The sequence below is a fragment of the Magallana gigas genome, chromosome 1, assembly GCF_963853765.1.
Source record: "Magallana gigas chromosome 1, xbMagGiga1.1, whole genome shotgun sequence".
Taxonomy (NCBI): Eukaryota; Metazoa; Mollusca; class Bivalvia; order Ostreida; family Ostreidae; genus Magallana; species Magallana gigas.
The window spans coordinates 58,320,843-58,344,042 of NC_088853.1; the positions used below are offsets into that span (position 1 = coordinate 58,320,843).

General features: G+C 32.6%; 2 protein-coding genes across 2 annotated transcripts in view; one reads left to right on the top strand and one right to left on the bottom strand.

Annotated features, from left to right (window-relative positions):
• LOC105341201 (protein jagged-1-like) overlaps window positions 1–23,200 on the bottom strand; it is a 332,190-nt gene that overhangs the window by 66,971 nt on the left and 242,019 nt on the right. The window lies entirely within an intron of this gene.
• Window positions 16,592–22,798, top strand: LOC136273994 (ficolin-2-like). The gene is made up of 5 exons (XM_066079909.1): window positions 16,592–16,784; window positions 19,089–19,228; window positions 19,429–19,525; window positions 21,937–22,101; window positions 22,335–22,798. The coding sequence occupies exons 1-5, from the start codon at window positions 16,721–16,723 to the stop codon at window positions 22,595–22,597; spliced, it is 729 nt and encodes a 242-aa protein (XP_065935981.1). The 5' UTR covers window positions 16,592–16,720; the 3' UTR covers window positions 22,598–22,798.

A 23,200-nucleotide genomic window follows, 5' to 3' on the forward strand; every position in this document is an offset into this window, starting at 1 on the left:
AATTGTGTGATTTTATATTTGCTTTATCCAACTCGTTGAAATGGTTATATTCGCTCGGCAAGCCTCGCAAATATATACACCATTTCAACTCGTTGGATAAAGCAAATATAAAATCACACAATATAGATATCCTCTATATACACGTAAAGGGAGTTCCTCCATAACTATCATATTTCATATCTAATAAATTGCACGTTTGATCATTAAAATTTTACTGTGATTTTAAGGGATTTATTTAATAATAAAGATTCACCTTTGACATTTAGGAGCTGGCTGGAGCTTGTTCGAACTCAACGTGTGAAATCAACCAGACATGTACCACTGTCGTGTATCCGCGCCGGTAGTGACATGTTTGGATAACGTGAAAATGGCGTATCCATTGCAAAAACAATGAGTGTTGTGTCCTTTTTTCTATCGACAACGAGGTAAATATTAATTAAAATATCGTAATAGTCGTTCATAATTTTCTTAAGGTTTTGCAGTTGAAAAAAGTATGCGTTATTTTTGTTCATCGTTAATAAAAACGACTTATTTGTAGAAAAATCAATCGTTTACGTGTCATTTTAACGCTAAAACCAAGAACTATTTTTAGATTATGTAGATAATATAATACATACTAAAAATCTGAAGCAGCCAAAAGTTATTTAAAACATTAAATTAACCAAATAAAATCAAATCGATGTTTTTTTAATACATTAATATGTATAAAAATAGCAATAACTTCATGCACCTGCTAAAGAAGTAGTACGGTTTGGATAAATAATTTATTCCGGTTTGGATGCTAAAATATAAATTGTGCAAATGGTACGGTTTGAATAATTTAAAGTTATAGCATTTTTGATATTTTAGACATAAAGAGAGCAGTTTGCATTTTATCGGTGTGCAACCGAAGATACATCTTTTTAAAAAATATTGGGTCATTCAATTACACAGCATGCAAAAGATGTATTTTAAGTCAGGTAAAAAGAACATAATGTACAGACGATGAATTTTTCTTTCCTGTCCGACATTTTTATAAATGTGATGAAACCAAAATACTTCCACATGTTCGAAGGGAACTAAAACTGGATGACAAAGTTCATTTCTTTAGACAAGCATGTTTTTTTCTCTGATTAAATGGTATACAAATGTATTAAGTATATAATTGATCAGAAATTGATTATTTAACAAATAAGGAATCATTCTTTGATCGAATATCATAAGTTGATTATTTTGGTCGGGGCGTGGTCAAACCCAATAACGCTCGAAACGAAATTACACCTCACAATATCGAAAGAATAATTTCTTATTACTTATATTAATTTAATTCAAAGCAATTGTACTTTTAAATATTTGAATAAGCAAACGTCATTTGAATTTATTGGACTGAATATGAACAAATTGATACTTAGCGTTATCACATGAAAAAACACTGAAAAATGTAAATATAGTTACATCAAGTTTTTTTTAATAACATTTCAAAAGACTACTTTCTTTAATTTTAAATTATAAAGAAAATATGAGTTGAAACATGAGAAACACAATAAAATGTAAAAAAAAAAAAAAGAAAAAAAAAAGAGAAGATTTTCACCTTTAACCTGAAAAGCAATACATCATATAAACACCTTAACAGACAACTATCTACTACTTTTATGGCAAGCGACTATATGATGTGTTTTTTTTTAGTTATTCTGATATGATATTTATAATCGTGAAGTACGTTTAACGGAGAACGTGCTTGGTAATAATATTATGAAAGTGAGCCTCGTTTTCATTCAATACCAAGCCTGTACATCGCTAGACAAAGAAATTTCTACAATTATTTCACTCCCAGTGATTATACTGATATAATACAAAGTACCATAGATGTCTGCCAAGTCATATATTTGCTCTGTTGTTAGAAATAGTTGGTCCAAAAAATTCAAGTGATGTCGAGACCTTAGTAAACAGTCATTTTATATGTAAATTTATTCAATCATAATTCTCATCAGAAAATCAAAACGATAAATATGTATCACTGTATATCAAGACGTTTTGGTGACTCATGCGGGAAATGAAGGTGGCGTTACTGCAGAAAATGTACTAAACCGGCGTTAGTATTTACCATGAAAGTATAATGATAAAAATTTCATAGTTAAAAATTTGCCAAAGCGCAGTTGTTAGGCTGTTGCAAAACTAAAAAGTTGTTTGGGGACGTTTCAATTTTTAATTTAAAAAATTAGACAAGTATGATATTTGATAAGTTAAATACTCTGTATCAAAAGTGATTTTTTTTTTCATTTTCATGAAACCCATATCAGGATACTAATAATTAAAAATCCACGTTATCACGGTTTGTTCTGTGCAGTGTATCTATATATTATATCGTTTCAATTTTAAAAGAGAAAAACAATATTTGTATCATTAGTTGATTTTACAGACTTTAAATTTTTTAAAGTTGGTATAATTCTGTATTTGATTGATCTCTTTTATTTTTTCACGTTTAAAGCCAATAACGTTATAGAAGCATAACAATTGAAACTGTCGTAAACACATGTGTTTTTGTGTCGGTAAAGATTTTGGTAAGGCTGAATCTTTCGAAATTAATATTGATGGAATGATTATACAACAGACTTAACATATTTGTAAAGCACTCTGTATGCCATTTTTATAAGCCAATTGCAAGTTACTTGGAGCGTGTGTAAAATTTAAATTCAAATTACGGTATATTAAGTTTTGTTGGCTTAAATGCACAAGTCTTTAACATGTATGTTTATTATTTTAAACAATGTGACTTTATATGTCTATCACATGATGATATTCACAGTATTGAAAGCATGCTTTTCAATGAGGGCATGTATATCGCACAGTAGCGATGCTATATCCCCTTCGCGAGGGGAAATTAAAGGAACTGTTTACACTCACATATTAATTACATCCAAACCGTATCAGATGCGTATCCAAACCGTTCCTATTTTGAAAAACAAGGCCATCCAAACCTGTTCCGTTGTTCAAAATTAATCGACATAAACTGTTTATTTACATAATTTTAACATAAACTTCGTAGAACTTTACAGATTTTAAACACTTTTAAATAGATCTGACGATCTTTTTCCTGTAAAAGTAGACAATGTATGCCTTAAATAACACGAAAACTTTTCAAGAAGCAAACGGAACCACCATTTTCACTTTATCCAAACACGTCACTACCGGCGCGGATACACGACAGTGTGTACACACAAGAGATATTCCGAGGATAAATTCTTTGAATGTGTTTTGTCAGGTAAAATCATCCGGTAACTTGCTTTAATGCAAATAAATACTATTAAAAATATAAATGTTTTATCTACCTTATTGGATTTTCTTATGCATATTGACAAAAACTCAAGTGTCAAAGAAAGCTAATTTTTTTCAACATAAGAACTCGTCTAAACGAAATTCATACAAGCCCGTTTGTCGACACGTATTATGTTTCAATTTCAAACAAAATACTATAATACTTCCAAGAATTAAAATTGTTAGACTTAAATATGTATTAAACTAACTGTCAGTTGAAGAAAATAGCATAATAAACTAGAGAAATTGACAACATTGTCGTACCATTTTGTAAAAGTAAAATTTATCCTCTTATCCTAGGTATTGATCATATTAATTTTAGTGTAAAATTTCATTGTTTATTATGTGCCTTTATTCATAAGATTGATTTTCAACACGCCTCGTGTTCTGACGGATACTCCCAGTCTGGTTCAGGTGAATATGCTAATATGATATGTGAGGAGGTAAATTATTCATGCTTTAGTATTGAAAAAAAGATGGTGTTTTAAATGCATGTAAAATAAAACCAAGATTTCCAATAATGCAACAAGTAAAATGAAACCGGTTTATTAATTTTTTTCGATATCACGAGTACTGAGCCACGTTTACGGCACCAGCAATGCTAACAGTTTAGAACAACGCATTGAAAGTGTTATTATGCATGATGTTTGAAAATAGTTATATTTAGCAAAGAAATTGACTGACAATTGAAATGTTCCTATGAACATAAAATAAAACACGTACAACTGTGCAAACAACATAAGCCACTAAAGCGGGTATAGCATTTTTAAAGGGCTAATTGTTGTTAATGAGAGACATAAACCATTGAAAAAGCAATGCCTTCATACATGTATCTATCGAATATTTCAGTATTTTTTTCCTGTACTTTTTACAATGTTTTTTCTTGGAAATGGAATGGAATGGAAATGCGTTCATCCATGCTAGAATCTGCCATGTTTTTACAACCGGTTAGCTCCAAAACATACTTTTCAGCAAGGACTTAGGGATGTTGACATATTTTGAACACCGATTAATGGAATCCCTTCGCATTGATCTTGTGATAGACACTTGACCCAGTTAATTGGGTTTTTTTATGCCATGAAACGTATATTTTTCTTCTCAGTGACCTGTGAGATCTGTCACTTGTGCCCTGGCTTTAAGGATGACATGGTCTTCCTCGTATGCCTTCTTATCTTATATCTCTGACCAAGGTTTTAAAAATTGCCTTTAACTTCATTTCCGTTGTATCATTGAATGATTTTTAGTAAACCATCTTCCATAAAGATGGTTTACAGTCAAGTAATCATGTACCTGAAGTGGACTACAACAACTGTTAGCTGAAAGTTGTCTTTGAACATTAACTGAGTTGTTACGTCGTTCCTACATACAATATTCATATATATTAAATAAAGTACAACTACATTAACTTGTACACATACCCTGACCCTACAGGACTATTCCAATATTCGACACTACCATATGGAGCAAGTTCTGCCAGTCGGTAATGGACCAGGTGCTGAGAGAAAGTTACTAGCGACTGTAGAAGAGGTGAAAGTGAACTTAAATACGGAATAATTACTAACAATTGTAAAGAAACTGGACAAGATATCAACTGCAAACCTTGAGGAAAAGGAAGAGGATGTTCAAGTACTTGATATTACTTCCCCCCCCCCCTCCCTACATCAAAAGATGAGCTTATGCAAGCTGATGAATATGCATGTATATCATCAATATATCAGAGATTGTAAAATTGATAACATATTTAAAAAAAAATAAAGCTTTTGACATAAACAATGGTGATTGAATTAAACAGTTATTTAAAAATTAGATTTCGGAATTGACTCCCTATTACTTGCGCCTGCATCTTTTAAAAGGAGTAAATTAATAGCTGTAATTATTTTATACTAAGGTGAAATCAATAAGCACTATAAGAAGCGAAAGTATGAAGTCGTCAGTCAGACAGCTTCTCATTAACCTTTTAACAATCAACCTTGCCGAGGAGATCAATTGGTAAGGAAAGGAGCAAAACTAGCCTTCTCCAAGTTAAACTTAAATATTGCCTTGAAAGGTAAAAAAAGAAAAAAACCTAAATATTGCCTTGAAAGGTAAAAAAAAGCAAAAAACCGATTGCTTGTGTTTTTTTTGTTCATATAATAAATTGTTTAATATATATATATTGTAGATTATGGACACAAGCTTTTCGCTTTCGGAGTCACAAGACGACCTCCGCGATTGGTTCATAAACCCACCCATGTTGAACATGCCGGACACCGCCACAGAAGCAAATGGGATAAGGATTTCCCTTTATAAGACTTATAATATTGCATTACATTATTATACGCAAATTTTTTGGCATCCTCAGGTCGGAGAGGCGGCAACTACGTCTTACGGGACCCAGCGGAGAGCTCAATCTCTTCTATGAGTGTACTAACTTCCGGGGCGACAAAACCATCAATTTCACCCTTAGAAATAATGTGCTATACACCATAAGATGCATTGTCCCGACGAATTGTCTTAATCTATGATAGATATAGGAAAACTAATGCAATATCTTTTATTATACAAATACTTAGTATAACCATTTTTAAATCCATTCAGAAAATTCGATATAAAATTGGATCAAGCAGCTTTAAACTGCTTTTTTTTTTAGTTTTAAAGGGATCTAATTTTCCGGGTAGCTGCATGCGTTTCCTGGAAATCATTTCGTTCCACTTCCAATAAAATAATTGTTAAATTCTTCGTTTTTTTGGCCTTTCCACAACCTCTTCTTTACTTTATGTGTTTTTTAAAATCATTTCTCTCCAGCTCTTTGATTATCTAAATGTCATATATATATATATATATATATAATACGTGTTGTGTTCAAAATGATTTTTATTGCTATTCCTCTGAAACCAGAAAAGTTTTCAGATATCAAAATGTATTTACATTTAACTTTTTAGCTCTGTTTTTTTACTGTTATAATGGAAGATATCAAGAAGTCACTTAATTACTTAGAGACAATTGAGCATCAGATACTTGGGGGGCTTCACATAATAAAAATGAAGGGGTACATGATATAGAAAAAGTTGCTAGAAAATAGGAACAAGATTTTGAGTCTAAACAAGGAGGATGACAGCACTTCTTCTCTAGAGTTTGATGATACAGTTGATGAGAAAATTTCCAGCACAGCAACTGTTTCTGACTATCCAATGCCAACTGAAAGTGGATTTTAGTAGTAAAGTTATTGATTTGTTTCTGCTGATGATAAACGATGATACTAACAAGTTTGTTAACTTAGTGGTTTGACTCAAACTTCATGAAATATTTTTTTGAAAATATTAAGGATATCATTAGAGTTATACCGCTGTTGGTTGAAATAAGAGACAACCTAAGGAAAGGAGACCATGGACGGAGGGTGGAAAGAGGGTCAAGGAGAGAGGAAATGCCCGCTGGGAGGATCGTGCCCCGGTTTTTTTTTTCGTTGGTTTAATTTATCAGTAAACGTTATCATTCAAGCTGATATTTTTTTTGTTTTATTTCGTCTTAAGTATACAAAATAATTCCTTGTGGTAATCACCTTTTGGGTCTAAATTTGAAATTTCTATTTCATCACCCAAAGCGTAAAAACAGCTTTGTTTCCATGACAAAAATTGTAAGCTCCCTATCTCGCTTGCAGGTGTGCTTGAAACACATTTACTGTTTCTAAAACGTTCAAAATGTTTTTCGTTGTATATCGTGGGTAGCACATGACGTATATATTGAATGTATAAAAGGAAAGGAAACTAAAGTTTCGTGATTCTTAGGATGATTTTGGTATTTCTATGTTGAGTTTTGCGCCTTGCCGCCAAGAATTTGTGGAACAAAGAAAATTACACTTGAAGAAAATGCCAACATTTGTTTCTTCTTTCAAAACGTTTCACCAATGAAAAAAATTCTGACGAACATCAACTGTATCATTGCGCGTGTCCAATTAAAACAAGATACGATTCGCAATGTTGCTTGCTTTGATGTAGGAAAATTCTTGTCGTTAAAGGAGCCGGCTACGCAAGAACCTATTCTTAAACACGCGGACGTGCAAATAGTACCAAGCCAATTAAAGATGAACACCGCTCGTAAAGAGGCACCGTCACACAGGTACTTGTATATAAACCCTTCGATTTAAAGGAAAAACTGACAAGACATACTGACAACTTTCCAAGGACGTGATATCCGAATTCACAGAGAATTTTACCGCGATGCTCTTGAATTGGCAAACGTTCTAAGACTTCTTCTCTGTATTGTATCAACAACGGACCACTCTCGACATTTGATGGATTAGATTTTCATTAAATATAATTTGACAAAGGTATGTTACTTCATTATTTATGTAAACAGAATAATGCTGAGTGATTTTCTTAGAAATCAAGAGAAAGTATTTAAAATTGATTGTATATATGTCCTCACTTCAAAGGAGGGGTGGAGCCTTCATTTTTTCGGCAACTTTCATTTGCTATAAATTTGAATACATCATTGTGTAGGTATGTCATATGGTGTATATCTGTTTGAAAAAAATATGTCAACTTCCTGTCAAATGACAGATTTGGTTATTTTTGACGGAAGTTTGTGAACTAGTATTTGTCCCAGTTTTTTCATAACAGATACTTGAAATTAACTCACAAATTTTGATTAGGCATGTTACATATAAAGTTGAATTCATCATTTTACAAATAAAATGCCAAATTCCTGTTAAATGATAACTTCGTTTATTGTATTTTTGTAACATTAGGGATATCTAGTGAGCATTACTTTTATATTACTTTTTAATACGTACATCTAACAAATTATATCAGTGTTTACAAAAAAGAAAAACAAAGACGATTGTACAGGGGTTTTATTGGTTGTTTTTATTCATTACTTGTGTACTGAACTGTAGTTATTCTATCTTTAATGTGTTACAACCTTTAGCTACAGAACCATGAAACCATGAAAGACCGCATAGGTAAATCTAAACTGGCAGGACGTGTCTGTGTTTTAAAAAGATAAACGTAATCCTACACAGGGACAGAGCCAGCGGCGACCAGTAGTTCATTGAAAAAATATATATATATAATTTGGTAAACTGACATAGTTTGAACGAACTTTATGTTTAATTTAAAGTTAACCTAATCTTTCAAAATCTTTGATGATAAGACAGTTTTTTTCTTTCTTCACTAGTATATTTCCAATAATTTGTGTTACCCCTTTAGCTTTACACACACACGCTGTCTCCATGTTATTGTTCTGATCTTCGTCTTTACTTATTTTGTTCTTCAAATTTCCTTCAAACCACTTCAGGGATGTGGACATTTCCGTTCATAAAAGTGAAAAATATCTGGGGTCATCTGGGACTTCATCTAATGGTATAAGACCAGTCAACTCTTCTTTACCTTCATCGACATCTGAATAAATTATAGCGAGCGCAGCTCGCCGGCGCGCAGCGCCGGCGCGAAGCGAGCCCTACCGGCAAGGCGTGTGTGAATAGAAAATTCGGACTATAGTTGCACATTCATTCAACGGATTTTTTTGGCGTCAGTAAATCGGACCAGTAATGCATCGTTTTAATCGTCCCAGTAGTTCCCTGTAATCATGGCAATTTTTATCACTTCACACTCTCACGAGAATCAGCAAGACAAATTTAGACAGTAAAAACAATAACGATGTAAGCGACATACAGTCAATGTTACCTCTTAAGTTCACCTCAGTACACTTTCAATCAAAAATAATCGTGTGACGTCACAAACGTTTACACATTGATCCGATATATTTTTTCGGAGTCAGTAAATTTTGACCCACAATTCATAGTACCAATGGTTTCCAACCTCACGTTCCAACATCACGTTCTCCCGAGAATCAAAGTAAAACCTTTGGAAAGCTTATAAGATGTGTAATTTTAAGAACATCATGCTTTTTAAGTAAATAAAACAGTATACTTCGCATACTTTTATTTCTCAGGGGAGTTTTAAAGAGTAAGACGACACTTAACCAACGTCAGCTTTGACGTCACAATAAGCACTGATAAGGGGAAATTACTCTAATTGAAGTTATTATAAATCTGTTGAAATGACCAAAATCCTCTTAAAATCTTGCAAAGGCTAAGATAAAGAACAGCTGACGAATAAGGACATTTCTTCAGATACAGGAAACAGTTGTAAATTGCACTAATTTGGATGAATGCTCACAAATATTTTATTCACTATAATTACGGTAATTTCCTGAAACGTATATGTAGCAGCGCCTTTTTTTAAAGGGAGTGGGTGGGTGGATGGCAGCCTCATCCAAAAAATCTTTGCAAGCAAAATGAAAAATAAATCATGAAAATTCTAATCCTTCAGCTCTTTAGCAGTTCAATGGTTTCTTTATTTTCACTTCCATTTATTACATGCCGGGGGGGGGGGGGGGGGGGGGGGGCAACACCATGTTCTTTTAACATGATAAGCAAATATTTTTAAACGTAAATTAAAAATAAAATTAAACATTAATTATTTTTTTTAAGTAGAGGGGCAAATCCATGGTAAGTCGATTTTTTATGTATAAATTGACAAAAATGAAAAAAAATTTAGCATGGGGGGAGCTCTATGATGAGTTAAATTTTAGGCTATATGTAAGTTTAAGAAAAAATGTCTACTGCAAAAAAAAAGGGGGAAATCAATCAATCAATCAATCATAATCACAATCACTTTAAAAGAGGAGATGCAGTGCAATGAATATTTATATATTAAAATCTTTATTATTTACAACATTGTATCTGAGATTAAACTATTGTTCTACATATAAATAAATAAATTATAACAAATCTTATAAACTATGAATAATGAAAATTTACTGAAAAATAGGTATGTTTTATTTTTTGGCATTCAAATTTCACGTTGTTAATTTTATTTTATTAATTTATTATAATTCATTGTTTGATCACATGCTGTGCTCGCCCCAACGGTCGCACCGTAAAACATATTAACGAAATTCAATTAGTGGAAGACAAATGAGAAAGGAACTTTATACTGATTTTGAAATAGGTCATTCCGCGTAAATATGATTGTAAAATTATTATACAAATGTATGCGTGTATACTATACACACGGATGATAAAACATGCAAAACGCTGTCAACAAATATATAACGATTTCATTAACATGAATTACATGTATTTTTGTAAGGATTTTTGTCATGACTCATGTACATCTAAATCTGCGTTTTAAACATAGAATGTTTACACAAACTTATCATTTTATACTACAGGGTGTGTATTTATTTAAAAAAAAACGCGCGGATTTAGATGGGGGTGTCTATGATGTATATACAGGTAAAGTAGTTACTAAATACACTATTGTGACTCAAGTTTATACTTACGATCCGATAAATACCTAAATACTTTCCCCTGACCTGAAATTTAAAGTTTTTCCTTTTATTTCCAACTGAAGAGGCAAAGCTACACCCGTCCCGAAATATCTCTCACATTCGCGTGTATGGGGGTTTTCCGCCATTTTACGACCCTACTAATGAACGAAAATCCCGTGCTACCATGCAATCTTACCGTGTTAATGTGGTCGGCCTGCAAACAAGTTTACAAATGGTAACTACCATTGGTAAACATTGGTACCATTGGTATAATAATGGTGATTAAAAATACCGACGGTTACCATCTGAAGAACTGTGAACGCACCCACTGCCTGTTTCTTTACTTTTTTTGTTCAATTTTCGCATTATGATCATTATCTCTGTTTGCAAATTTCCAAATTATTTTTTCCTCCAAGAGCCGTTGAATACGAACCAAGTTGTACTAATCGAATGTCATTGTCGGAGTTGCATAATTTCTTCATTATTTAACAGAAAATTACCATGAAATATTTTAAATTTCATTTAAAAAAACTGAAAAAATACGCCATTTTGAAATAAGAGGCGGCCATCTTCAAAATGACCAAAAATTGAATTTTTTCTCTACCTTAGCCGCCACACTATTACAACGCAATTTTATAATGTCACAGGAATATGGGCAAAAGACGTCATGCAAGGCTTCTAGAAGATCAAATGGTTCCCTAGAGTTTAGGAGCCGTCGATGGATGCCTTATTCAAATTAAAGCACCCCAGGAAAAATATCATCCATTGTCCTTCCTCAACAGGAAAAAGGACTACTCTGTTATTTACAGGATTATATATTATATAATTCATTAGCAAATTTAAACACTTGGATCAATCGAATTCATTCAAATATACATGTAAATTATTTTAAAATAAAATAAAAGTAATCATTTCTTTTCAGGCTGTATGTGACCAAACATTGCGTTTCTAACTATTTTCTACATTAAAAAAATCTACAAAACAATATTAAGGTGACAGTCTTGTGTGACTACAAAACATGTACAAACTAAAGTATTAATTGGTCAAACTTTTAAGCAAAAACTTAGATAAAATTACACCATTGTAAAGGAGGGGGGGGGGGGCATACGTTATGACAAAATTCGTTCAAAACTAAAAAAATATTCATCATAGATTGCACAGTTCTGTAAAATAACAAATAAAAAATGCATATGCCTTTCCAAACCATTAATACTATTACAAATTATTATTTCATTAAATCAATGTCATAATCAATTTTGTATACGAGTTATCAATCGAAATTTCTGAGTAAGAGTTATCAATCTTCCGCTTCACTTCTTTGAAACCAACTTGATTTTTTGGCACAGGGGCCAAGCCCGTTTTAACATTAATTTCAGTTAAACCATAAATAAAGGGGTCGAACTCTGACCAAAATAAAAAATTACCAGCTCGCTTTAAAAGCCTAATAAATCATTTATTTCTAAAACACTCGCAATATGCATGTATTTTTCGGAAAAACAAAGTCTGAGATACACTCATGCCGAATTTCAAGTTGATGGGTCTTAAAATAGCGGAGATATACGTCATTATTCTCTCGAAGTCGCCAGTTTATTTTTACTCGGACATTTACCGGTCTAGGGCTCACGATGGGAATTTGCCTATGACAACAGCAGTATTGCAACAAGTCGAGAACCCTTCGCACTAATCTTTTAAAATTTTACATCAAATGAAAACGAGCAACATCTGGAGTAGGAATTTCCGATCTTTGATTTGGTATATCATCACATTCAATAGTTATTGGAAGTTCATATTGACAATCTTCATGCACTGATTGAACACCCAGTCCTTCGATTCTTCTTCCTGTCATAGTTGTAGTTCCTGAACTCGATGACAGAGAATATTGGGTGGAAGGGCCCTGAACATCCAGACGATCACAGAGTCTAGGAGAAATGAGTGTTCTATTGCTTTGATCATCCAGTATAGCGTAGACTTGTATGGCTTTGTTAGGATTTTGACGTAGAAACACATTCACTAACACTATTTTCCAAAAAGAACGTCCTAAAGAGGCTTTGTCACACAACACGGTACATTTTGAGGCAACGTTTTCTGATGTGTTATCCTCCCCGCCATTCTCACTGACAGTTGAATGTTGGTTTTCAAAAGAGTTCGTTAATCTGTCAACATGCATCAATGTTCTGTGATTATTGCTGCCACATTTTTCACATTTCACTTTAACCTTGCAGTTTCTGGACATATGATTTGTTGATTCGCAACACTTCAAACACATGCGTTTTTCTTTCAAAAACTTTCGTCGATCGTCAAGTGGCTTTGATAGAAACTGTCTACAACATAACAATGAATGTTCAGCTTTATGAATAGGACAGCGTTTCATTGTTTCTTGTTGAATACATGTTTTGCGGTTCCGAATACTGTCTCGTGTAAAATTACAAGTTACTTCCTTGTTTTCTTTGCAAGAAGATTTTTTTTTTTACTTATCAAGTTTAATTTGAGTTAAATGTGTTTGCTGTAAAGTCATTCATATTTCTATATAACATGCACAAGACTGATACAATGAGGAAATAAATTATTTAAATGTGAAAACATGCAGTTTTTCGAGCGTTATTTGTTTTAATTTTTTTTATTATGTTTTTTTTTCTCTCTGTTCTAGATTTTTCATTTCGGCTACGAGATGTAACCGTCACTGTAGGGCTGACAGAATCAGATGTGAACACTCCTTGTGGTTCCTATTCTGGTCCCGGTACTCTGTCACAGCTGGTCGTCATCGACTGTCCGACATTACCACAGGGGATATTTGTAAAGATATCCAAGGCAACCAGGGCTCTCACTCTTTTTTGAAGTTGACGTGTTTGGTGTATCCGTATTATTATTATAATTACTGATGTTTCAATGTATCACATCGGTAATTATTTTCACTATATAACAGTACAGAGGGGAATACATTGTTTAAAGTCAGTTTGTATCTATCGTAACAAAATATTTATAGGAAATGTTATTTGTTATTTGTCTCATCAGATTACATCATAAAGGGCACACGATACGACATTTTCTCAAAACATTTAGCTTTGAACAGGTTTTTTTCTCAAAACCAATAGTGTTCGGTATGTATGGTAACAGACTGCACACTCCCCAGAACGCTGTTGTCATGCATTGAAAGAAGTACTCCCTATGAAAAAATGATCAACATCTAACAAAATACAGAAAATATCCTTCTCAGTAGTACACAATTTTTTTTAAAACTGAGTAAAGGAAAATATAAAAATTCAGTCAAGGAAAAACAATAATTCTGAAGTATAAATGAAATTACAATTGACTTAGTTCGTTTTAATTGGTTGATTACTGGTCTGATATCTTTAGCTTAATGTTGCCGTATTTCGGTATATTTTGCTTATCCTGAGGAATCTGCTATTGCACCTTTTGATGCAGCTGGTATTATCGCATCGGATTTGATTTTAGTAGTTGTGCCAAGTCTTACTTTTATTTGCAATTATTTTTTAATAGCAGACTGGAATTTCTTTCTTTTTGTGTTTTTATTATTTATTCAAAACAGTATACATTTTAACTTTGTACATTAACTTTATATTTTTTTAACATTTGAAGAAATTAAAAACCATTATAATTAGTATGTGGTATGTGTTACAATATCGGTGTCATCCTGATTTATGGGGTCATTAAATAACAAGCCTTTTTTTCTTTTCTAAATAGAACATTAGACAGGATCTTTCTATATAACTGTTCTGTCCATTGTTAGAATTTGAGTTATCGTTCTTTAATTTTTGATTATTCATTTTAGAACTCTGTTGTGATTATCGGTTAAATTGCTATATGGAGCAAGCATTTTCTTTATGCTTCCTTCATGTTTTATACCAAGAAAAACATCTGATTTACAGGTTAGACTCAAGTGAACAAATAACTTCAATATGACATTCTGGCACTGTTTTTTAGGAAAACGCTGAGCCAATCGGCAGGTTGTTTTTGTCTGGGATGTCAACTAAATATTTTTCTGAACGCTAATCGCAATAAAAATACATGGTGTATGTGACAAGGTTATTATAATTAATTTTTATAAAAGTTTTGTGAAGTTTTACAAGTTACATTTCAAGAGTCAGTTGTGTGGAAAATGAAGCATGTTCAATGCTATAAAACAAAAAGAAATAGATCTTTAAAAACAATATTGAATTTTTGAGAAAACTGGTCGATTGTTATACAAGATAAAACTGCTATATCACTTGTATCTGTTCTTTTTTGTGAAAGTTATACTTAATAAAAAAATGTATTATATTTCACTAACAGCTATACTTGCCAAATTATGCAGAGTACTTTCACACACAATAATCAACTTGTATTGTTGACATACACAATAAATCCCGATATATGGACTATACTTGAAACTGTTGGATATATTTATGCCAAACATAACTACCATGTTTGTGCTCAGGTAAGAAATGCAAATGTAATTATCATTTCTGTACAATTTCAGTTCAAATCTTTACGGAGGTGTATTACATGTACTCCTGCACTACATTATTGTATTAAGCTTCAGCCAACCAAGTACCTTTCTAAAACGTAAATAACAATTCATCGGATTAACTCGAAAGAACACGTTTCTAATAAGTTAGCCTCAGGTCATAGTTACATTGAAATTTACCTTCAATTAAAACAGGCTACACTTTGGGAATTTCACAAATAGTAATATATTGTGTTCATGGGGTTCTGATAGTCTTTTGTTAATAGCGATTAAACTTCATTGATTACATAACTTTAACAAACGAGAGTTTTCTATAGTAGGTAATAAGCCATGAATTGATGTGAATACTTCGAACCTTGAAAACGTTTGCAAATTTCAGTCTTTGCATGATTTCTTATGAGAATATTTAATAAAAACAAGAAAAAAAAAACAGATTAAAGAGAGAGTGGCTTCAAATATTATGCAAACAGAACCGTGAAACAGAAGAACATGAATAAAGTATCACATCCTGTTGGCGACGTTGATCATTCCTTAAAGAGGATTTCTGGTCGTGTGCTTCCTGATCTAATATTCCCAACCCTTTAACGACAGTTGTTCTAGAGACTTCCCTACTATATTTAATTAATTTCTACAAAAGCAATGAGGAAAATCAATTTTTTCGCAAGTTATTAGATAACGCACTGCACTATAACTAGTATATGTAATATCTAGGCAGAGCAAAGAAAACAGAAGTATAGTCTATTTGTTTACATTTAGTTTTAGAATAAAACAGCATGGTTGGCTTTTTGGTTAGTAATACTATGAATGCAGTGGCATTTACAACAGTACAGCTTTGTTTGGTATCATTTACCGAAGGAGCGACATCCGCGGTTGTTCCTGGTGAGAGGTATCGTGGTCCCGTGGTACGGGTGGTGGGGATGATTGGACAACAGCAGTGTGTCCGGGAATGTAGACACAGACCCAAGCTGTGTCGGGGAGTCAACTACCAGAAACAGGAACTCCTTTGCGAACTCGTGTCGGCCAGCAACGAAACGGAACCCAAACTTGATTATTTTCGAATTGAACTCGATCAGGTAAGTTCTGTCTTTATATTTTTCTCCCTTGATCAGGTAAGTTCTCTCTCTCTTTCTTCCTCTCTCTATTTGTCTCTCTCTGTCCTTAATTTAAAATGTGCCTTACATGATGCACAAATAACATTTATATAAAATTATTTGCTCTGATATGCAAAATGTTGTCTTTGTCTATATATGTCTCAAATTTCGAGTCGGAAATGAGATTTAATGCAATGCCATATTGCATAATGATTATGTCATTGTAACAAATAGTATACCTAATGTACAGTGTACTTCGATGTTGACAGTTTTAATTTTTAAAAAGTACAAATTTCAAATGTGATATATGATCATGGTATCGCGAAAAATCACACTATAAAACAAATCGCAATCAATTTCAGCATATGATGTTCAATTAGGCGTGTTTTGCATAGCAAGTGTTTGCGAGCGTTCTGATCACTTTTCATTGGATAGAGGAAATATTAAGGAAAGCTTCAGATAACCCGTTTATCTTTACAAGGTCCCTGTCTATCCCTTTTCCCTAATATCAACTACCGTGATTCTCTTGTAGACTGGCCATGTTCCAGATGAATGCATGTCATGCTCTACTGACGATCTGTGTGTGACGCTCTCCAGTAAAAAAGTCCATTGTATTCGTGGTCAGTTTACTTCTTGTATTTCATTACATCACTGCGCACTTATTGAGTTCATTCAATACATATATTTATAAAAACAATATTAAACAGATTGTTGTTGGTTTATTCGGTAAGTGTATTAGATCCTCTATTTGATTCATATAATCACAGAAACAACCTCACTAGAGTCGGCATTCCAAGCATCCTTTTACAGTTTCTGCTCTTAAAAAATAGTGTATATGTAACATTTGACAGACATTCAACACAGAAATTGCCTTAAGTTTTTAGAATGTATCAAATGTAATCCAAGAAACAAATCATCTTTTTAAACTCTAGATTATATTCACATTGACTTACTAACATATACAGTACCGATCAGATCAGGCCAAATAAAAAGGCTAGGCCCTTGGTTTACTTCCGGGTTCTACTAGAGTGGAACTAGAATATACCCAAAGTGAATCCCGATCAGAAGTAGACCCCTAAAGTAGACGTTACATGTGTATTTGGAATATACAAGGGGTGGGATTAACAGGCAGTAAGATAATTAGACGAAAGACGGGTCTGCTTTACATTTCAATGTATAAAGAGTACTCCAAAAGCAAACTCCGAGAAAACCTAAAGTAAATCCCGAGTGCACCCAAAGTTAACCCCATCTGGACACAAATTTTCAAAAAGTAAACCCGGAATAAACGCCAAGTAAACCCATAAAGTAAACTTAGGATTTAGTAGAGATTCACAATTGTGTTAGGTTTGTTTGATCGGTACTGTAAATACTTTGATTATCATACACATTTCATAATACCAATTTACGTTTTCTCTGTAATCAATTGTTGAATAACGACATCTTTATCAAAAGTTCACACCTTCCTAACGAAACAAATATATACTTATAATTTAAGACATTTTGCAAATAAGCTATAATACATGTATGCCTGCAACAGAGTCACTGCATACACTTTGGGATTTCAACATTTGTATGATGTCTGTAAGCTAGAATTGAATTTTAACTGATTAGTAATTATTTTGAAATTAATCGAAAACCTACTTTCGTTTTCAATAAACAAACCCAAAAAGCAAAAATGAGAGTAAGGTGATTGACAGGCTTTGGCGGATCCAGGTCCGCGCTAGTTTGCATAAAAATTAATATATTCTTTCAATGAAATGAAATTACATGTGTATGTAAAGAATTAATATATTTATTGGCAACTGATTTAGAGTATACATAGAAGTTAAGATTTGTCAAATGTTGAACAAATAAAATGAGTTAATTCGTTTATTGAATGCGCAATTTTAGTTTTGATGGATGGAACGCCTGCGAAGCGCGACCTCTGGTGAGAGAATGGGATAGAACTTTCCAGAACGGTGTAACCAAGAACGCGGGTTGACTAATTAACGTCATGGCGAAAAGTGTAGGATGAGTTTATCATGCATTGCGGGGAGATACCTTGTATCGAACGTCTGTGGTTAATACAAAAATGTTACTAAATAAAATGGAAATATTTAAAGCGAATTTAGTTTTGATGGAAAAAAACTTTTCAGAACCGTGAGAACGAGGTGACCCTAGAACGCGGGTTGACTAATTAACGTCATAGTGGAAAGTTTAGGGACGAGTTACTGACGACCTTGGTTGAAAATATGCATACAAATATGTCTACTCTAGCGATTTTTTTTTTTATTCATACATTATTATATAATGAAAGATTGGTAGTAAACCTTTGACATTAATTTGTAAACAATGAACAGATTTGTTATGCATAAAACGGGGAAGTTGATTAAAGAATGAAAGGGGGGAAGGGGGGGGGGCTCCCAATTTTTTTTTTATAAAAACATCTTTTATCTGAAATTTTTATTTGGAATAGTGATAAAAATTATAATGTTATGTTAACTAAAAAACAAAATGTAAAGATACGACGCACTAAATACCTACTCACTGGTTTGAAATTAAAAAAATTAAAAAGTCTTTTCAATCCTGCAACAAAACAATTAAGGTTACGTATATAACATCAATTTCAGTTTAGATTTTTCATCCCTGTCCGCTCTTCTGAATATCCAGCCATGCAGTTAAGTTTTTTATTTTTATTCTAAAGAAAAGGTGAAAAAAAAATCGGACACAATATATATACATGTACAACAATGAACAAAAAATATGGTTCAACATATTTACATTGTATCATATTTATGTGTTAATACCCGCGCTTGCGCGGGATATCATCTAGTAATATACTCATTGTTATACCAGTCTTTCAATCACTGAACGTGTTGGTTTTATGATATATCAAAAGAGTTAGCAATTGATCTTTAAAGCTAATATAAACTGCACTTTATTAGATAATGCAAGTCCCATTGATTGTACATCACTTCACAACATCAACTGTGGCCTGCCTAGTGGACTGTACAGAGTACGTCTACCATTTCTAGGTCACGTGACAGTTTTCTGTGACATGGAGAAAGATGGCGGGGGATGGACAGTAATGACAAATTTTAAAGATTTTTTTTAGTTCTACTAACACGTATTTTTATTACATCAAGAATAAAAATTTATGTTGTAATATCTCATGTTTATTTATTGCACGTTAACGACGTATTTAAAAAAGGAAATAAAACAAAATTTACAAGTTACATTATCATAAAGAACAAAAATTACTTTTCTGTGACACGTTTATTTAAGGTGTTCCAACGTCGTCAAGATGGTTCGCAGGATTTCTACCGAACTTGGACAGATTACAAGAATGGATTTGGAAATTTGAGCTCTGAGTTTTGGCTAGGTATGTATGTCTTATGCTTTGGCTAGGTATGTATGTCTTATGCTTTGTCTAGGTATGTATGTCTTATGTTTTAGCTAGGTATGTATGTTTTATGCTTTGGCTAGGTATGTTAAGGTATATTTCATCTATGTTTCTAACCACTGTCTAATTGAAGTTTTACCGGTTTACAGATTAGATGGGACCAACGTATGTAATATATTTGGCTGGTGTGAAACTAAAAATTGAAAACTTTGTGATAGCGCAGAGAGCCCAAACTGAAATATTAATTTTATGATAATATTATAATGAGAAATAATAATGCATTGACCTTCATTTCAACAATAAAAATACAGCTCTTTCAATTAAATAGGTAGTCACATTTTAAAAAGCTGTATTTTGATTGTTGAATTGATGGTCAATGCATTATGATATATCACGGAAATATTTAAAAATATAGTTTTATATAATGAAAATTTGAATTTATTAAATCATATGAGTCGCTAAGGCTTTTTGCGATTGCTTTTCGTCAGCTGTCCTGTGTTAACAATTGAACATTTCTAATTTACTCGACCCTTAGAACCTAATTGGCCAAATCTTTACATTCTCAGTATGATGCATCTTTGAGGCAAGGGGAACATGAGTTGTAAATTGAAAGGTCATATGAAACGATATCCTGACCAAATCGTGTTTTATATGGGAATGAGTTCATTAGATTTAATATTTAAAAAGATTGGCGTTGTTTTGTTTTGTTTTTATATTTTATGCAAAATATCAGCGCTAAAGTCGATCAAAATTACTAAATCGGGAAAAGGAACATCGACATACGTGGCTTACCTCCCTTACTGATACCGTCAGTAAGACCAAATCGCCTTATAAAGCTTTGTAGAAAATAAAAACATCCATGTCATATTCCAGTAGATAAAAGGAAAAATATTATTTTATCTAAAAACTTAATTATACAATAATCAACAATGTATATTCTCTCTCAATAAATTAAATAATATGCGTTTATATTTTTTCCATTTGGCAGCGTGTACAATTTCAGTTTAAAGACTGATGAATAAGTGATTTTCGTTATTGATTTACATGCAAATATATGCATGTATATATGCTTTGTTTCAATAGGTTTTAATGAAATTGTCAAATTCAAAGAAAACCGATCGTTTATCCTTATTTGCACGTTCCTGTAATTCACTATGAATTCTTTTTTTCTCCTAAACAGCTTATATGCATCATGCTGCCCCATTCGCTTCACTGTTAAAGTCTGTGTTTCCATTTCAAATTGACAAATATGTTACCATTTAATTTAATTGTTTTTATTTGAAGAAACAATTCTTCAAATGTGTTGATTTTGAAACGTGTACTAGTATGTGCGGTGTGTTGATTTTACAACGTGTATTTGTGCGGTGTTTACGCACAGACACCTTCTATCTCCCTTTCTTCCGCAATTTTTTCTTTCGTTCTTTTATTATTTTTGATGCTTCTTCTAAAAAAAATCTGTTAAAAATCTACAGATTCACTCAGAATTAGTTTTATCAAGCGATTCAAGCAACCGATTTATTTTACAGGTACATTTTAAATCCCCTTGCCACATTTCTGCGATCAAATTTTTAACACGTTAAAAACGTGTGCACAAAATATTTTTTCTCAAGATATTGCTACATATCCATGACTCTGAAATTTATAGGCCAGATTAATTAGAATTGATCAATGGATCTAATTCTTAAATTGAAGAATATTATTGCGGCATTTTACAGCCGTTTTTAAATAAAAACGATACGCATTACATAATGCCTCAAACATTTTCATGGGCCTGTTTTATACTTTTTAAGTGACAAAATAAATTAAATGAATTAAAATGCTTTAATTCTCTTTGAATTTAGCTCAATTATTATATGTATCGAGGGAGTAAACGATTTTTCTGTTTAAACGTTTTAGAATTATTTATTAATGGTGGAGCATTTTCTTTTGTTAAATTTTCTCTTTATAATTTTCTCTGTATTACAGGGTATTCATCATGATAAATAAGTGATATAACTCAGTTTAAACGCTGATAGTCTTATTCTCTAAGAACTATATACAACTACGTCATGAACCATATACAACTACGTCATCTGTAATACGATATCAGATGATTTCATCTGTAAAGAAAAAACTCATTCATATATTATATAAAACATGTAAACTAGCCATCTTTTTGCCAGAATTGTAGGTTTAATTCAAAGTCTATCTGAAATAATTTGAGCAGGGGGTGATCATTATTACAATATTTTTTTTTAAAACTTTATTAAATATTGATATGAGATTCCTATATATATCTTATTATGGTCTATATTGACCTTTACGGCACGTTAACCTCCTGTAAAACGTCTAACTGCCCTAATTTTCGTTGCACTCAGGCATTTCTGTGTTATATATATTTGTATTGCCAGGCAATGACAAACTACACCACCTGCTGAGTCAGGGGACGTATGAGATGAGGATGGACATGGAGGACTTTGACAACCAGACACGTTACGTCAAGTACAGCAGTTTCAACGTAGGAGACGAATCAACCAAATACACCGTCACGTTGTCGGGCTTCTCGGGAGATGTTGGTGAGAGATTGTTTTCGTTCACTCAAAAGTTTCTCAAAGCTTTTTTAAATATTGTTACATGTGTCTGTTTTACTATCATCTGATGGTATGCATATTATTATCGATGACTATATTTTGTAGGTAACTTTTATGTGAATTATCATAATTTTATTTTTCACAAACTCCTAAATTTAAAGTAAGTTGTGCTTTTTAAATGTAAATCTTGTTTAACTGGGTTATAATCAACTTTGCAGATGACTGTTTCACAGAGGAACAAGAACCAGTCAACAACATGATGTTTTCTACTTGGAATCAGGATAACGATGTCTCAATAAATCACTGTGCAAATCAGTTCAAATCTGGCTGGTGGCATAATAGCTGCCACTGTGCCAACCCTAATGGCCTTTACTTGTGGGGAGAGAACACACAGGGAGCTCGGGGAATAACGTATAAATACTGGAGGTCTCAGAGTTATTCACTGAAGTACGTCCACCTTATGGTTAGAAGGACTGACTAGCAAACAATGATACGTTACTGTTGCAATTTCACTGGTTTTGCACTCTTTTTATTGATATTTTACATATGCTTTCGTTCACCTTATGGTTAGAAGGACTGACTAGCAAACAATGATAGATTACTGTTGCAATTACACTAGTTTTTGTACTCTTTTTATTGATATTTTACATATGCTTCCGCATATTTTCGATACTGAACTACATAAATGTCTTTACGTGTATTTTATTTGAATACAGATTAATATGATTATATAATAACTATATTTTATCACATCTTTATCTCTATATGCAGTGGATATCACTCTTGTAATAAATTTTTGATTTTACCCTGTGTATTCTTACTCAACATGACGTCATAGTTAAACATTACGTAGTTTAATCTTACCATGATTATTAGTTTACACACGTACGGTTACGGCACATGTATATGTATAGCCAGACGTGCCAAAATGTTCAGTCATTGTTACCGTAAGGTATCGTGTACACGGGTAGCTATATGTGGTTGTTTAATGTTTGATAAGTTGGGTTAATGTGTGGAATGACCGTATTCAAATGCTAGTCATCATGTTTTAAAATGTTGGAACAACTGTATGAAAATCCTAGTA

Excerpts from the sequence above, each read along its gene's own strand:
- LOC136273994 (XM_066079909.1), top strand. The coding sequence starts at position 16,721 with ATGTCATGCTCTACTGACGATCTGTGTGTGACGCTCTCCAGTAAAAAA. Across the intron at positions 19,229-19,428 it reads AAGATGGCGGGGGATGGACA|GTGTTCCAACGTCGTCAAGA; the intron begins GTAATGACAAAT and ends CGTTTATTTAAG. Across the intron at positions 19,526-21,936 it reads GAGCTCTGAGTTTTGGCTAG|GCAATGACAAACTACACCAC; the intron begins GTATGTATGTCT and ends TTGTATTGCCAG.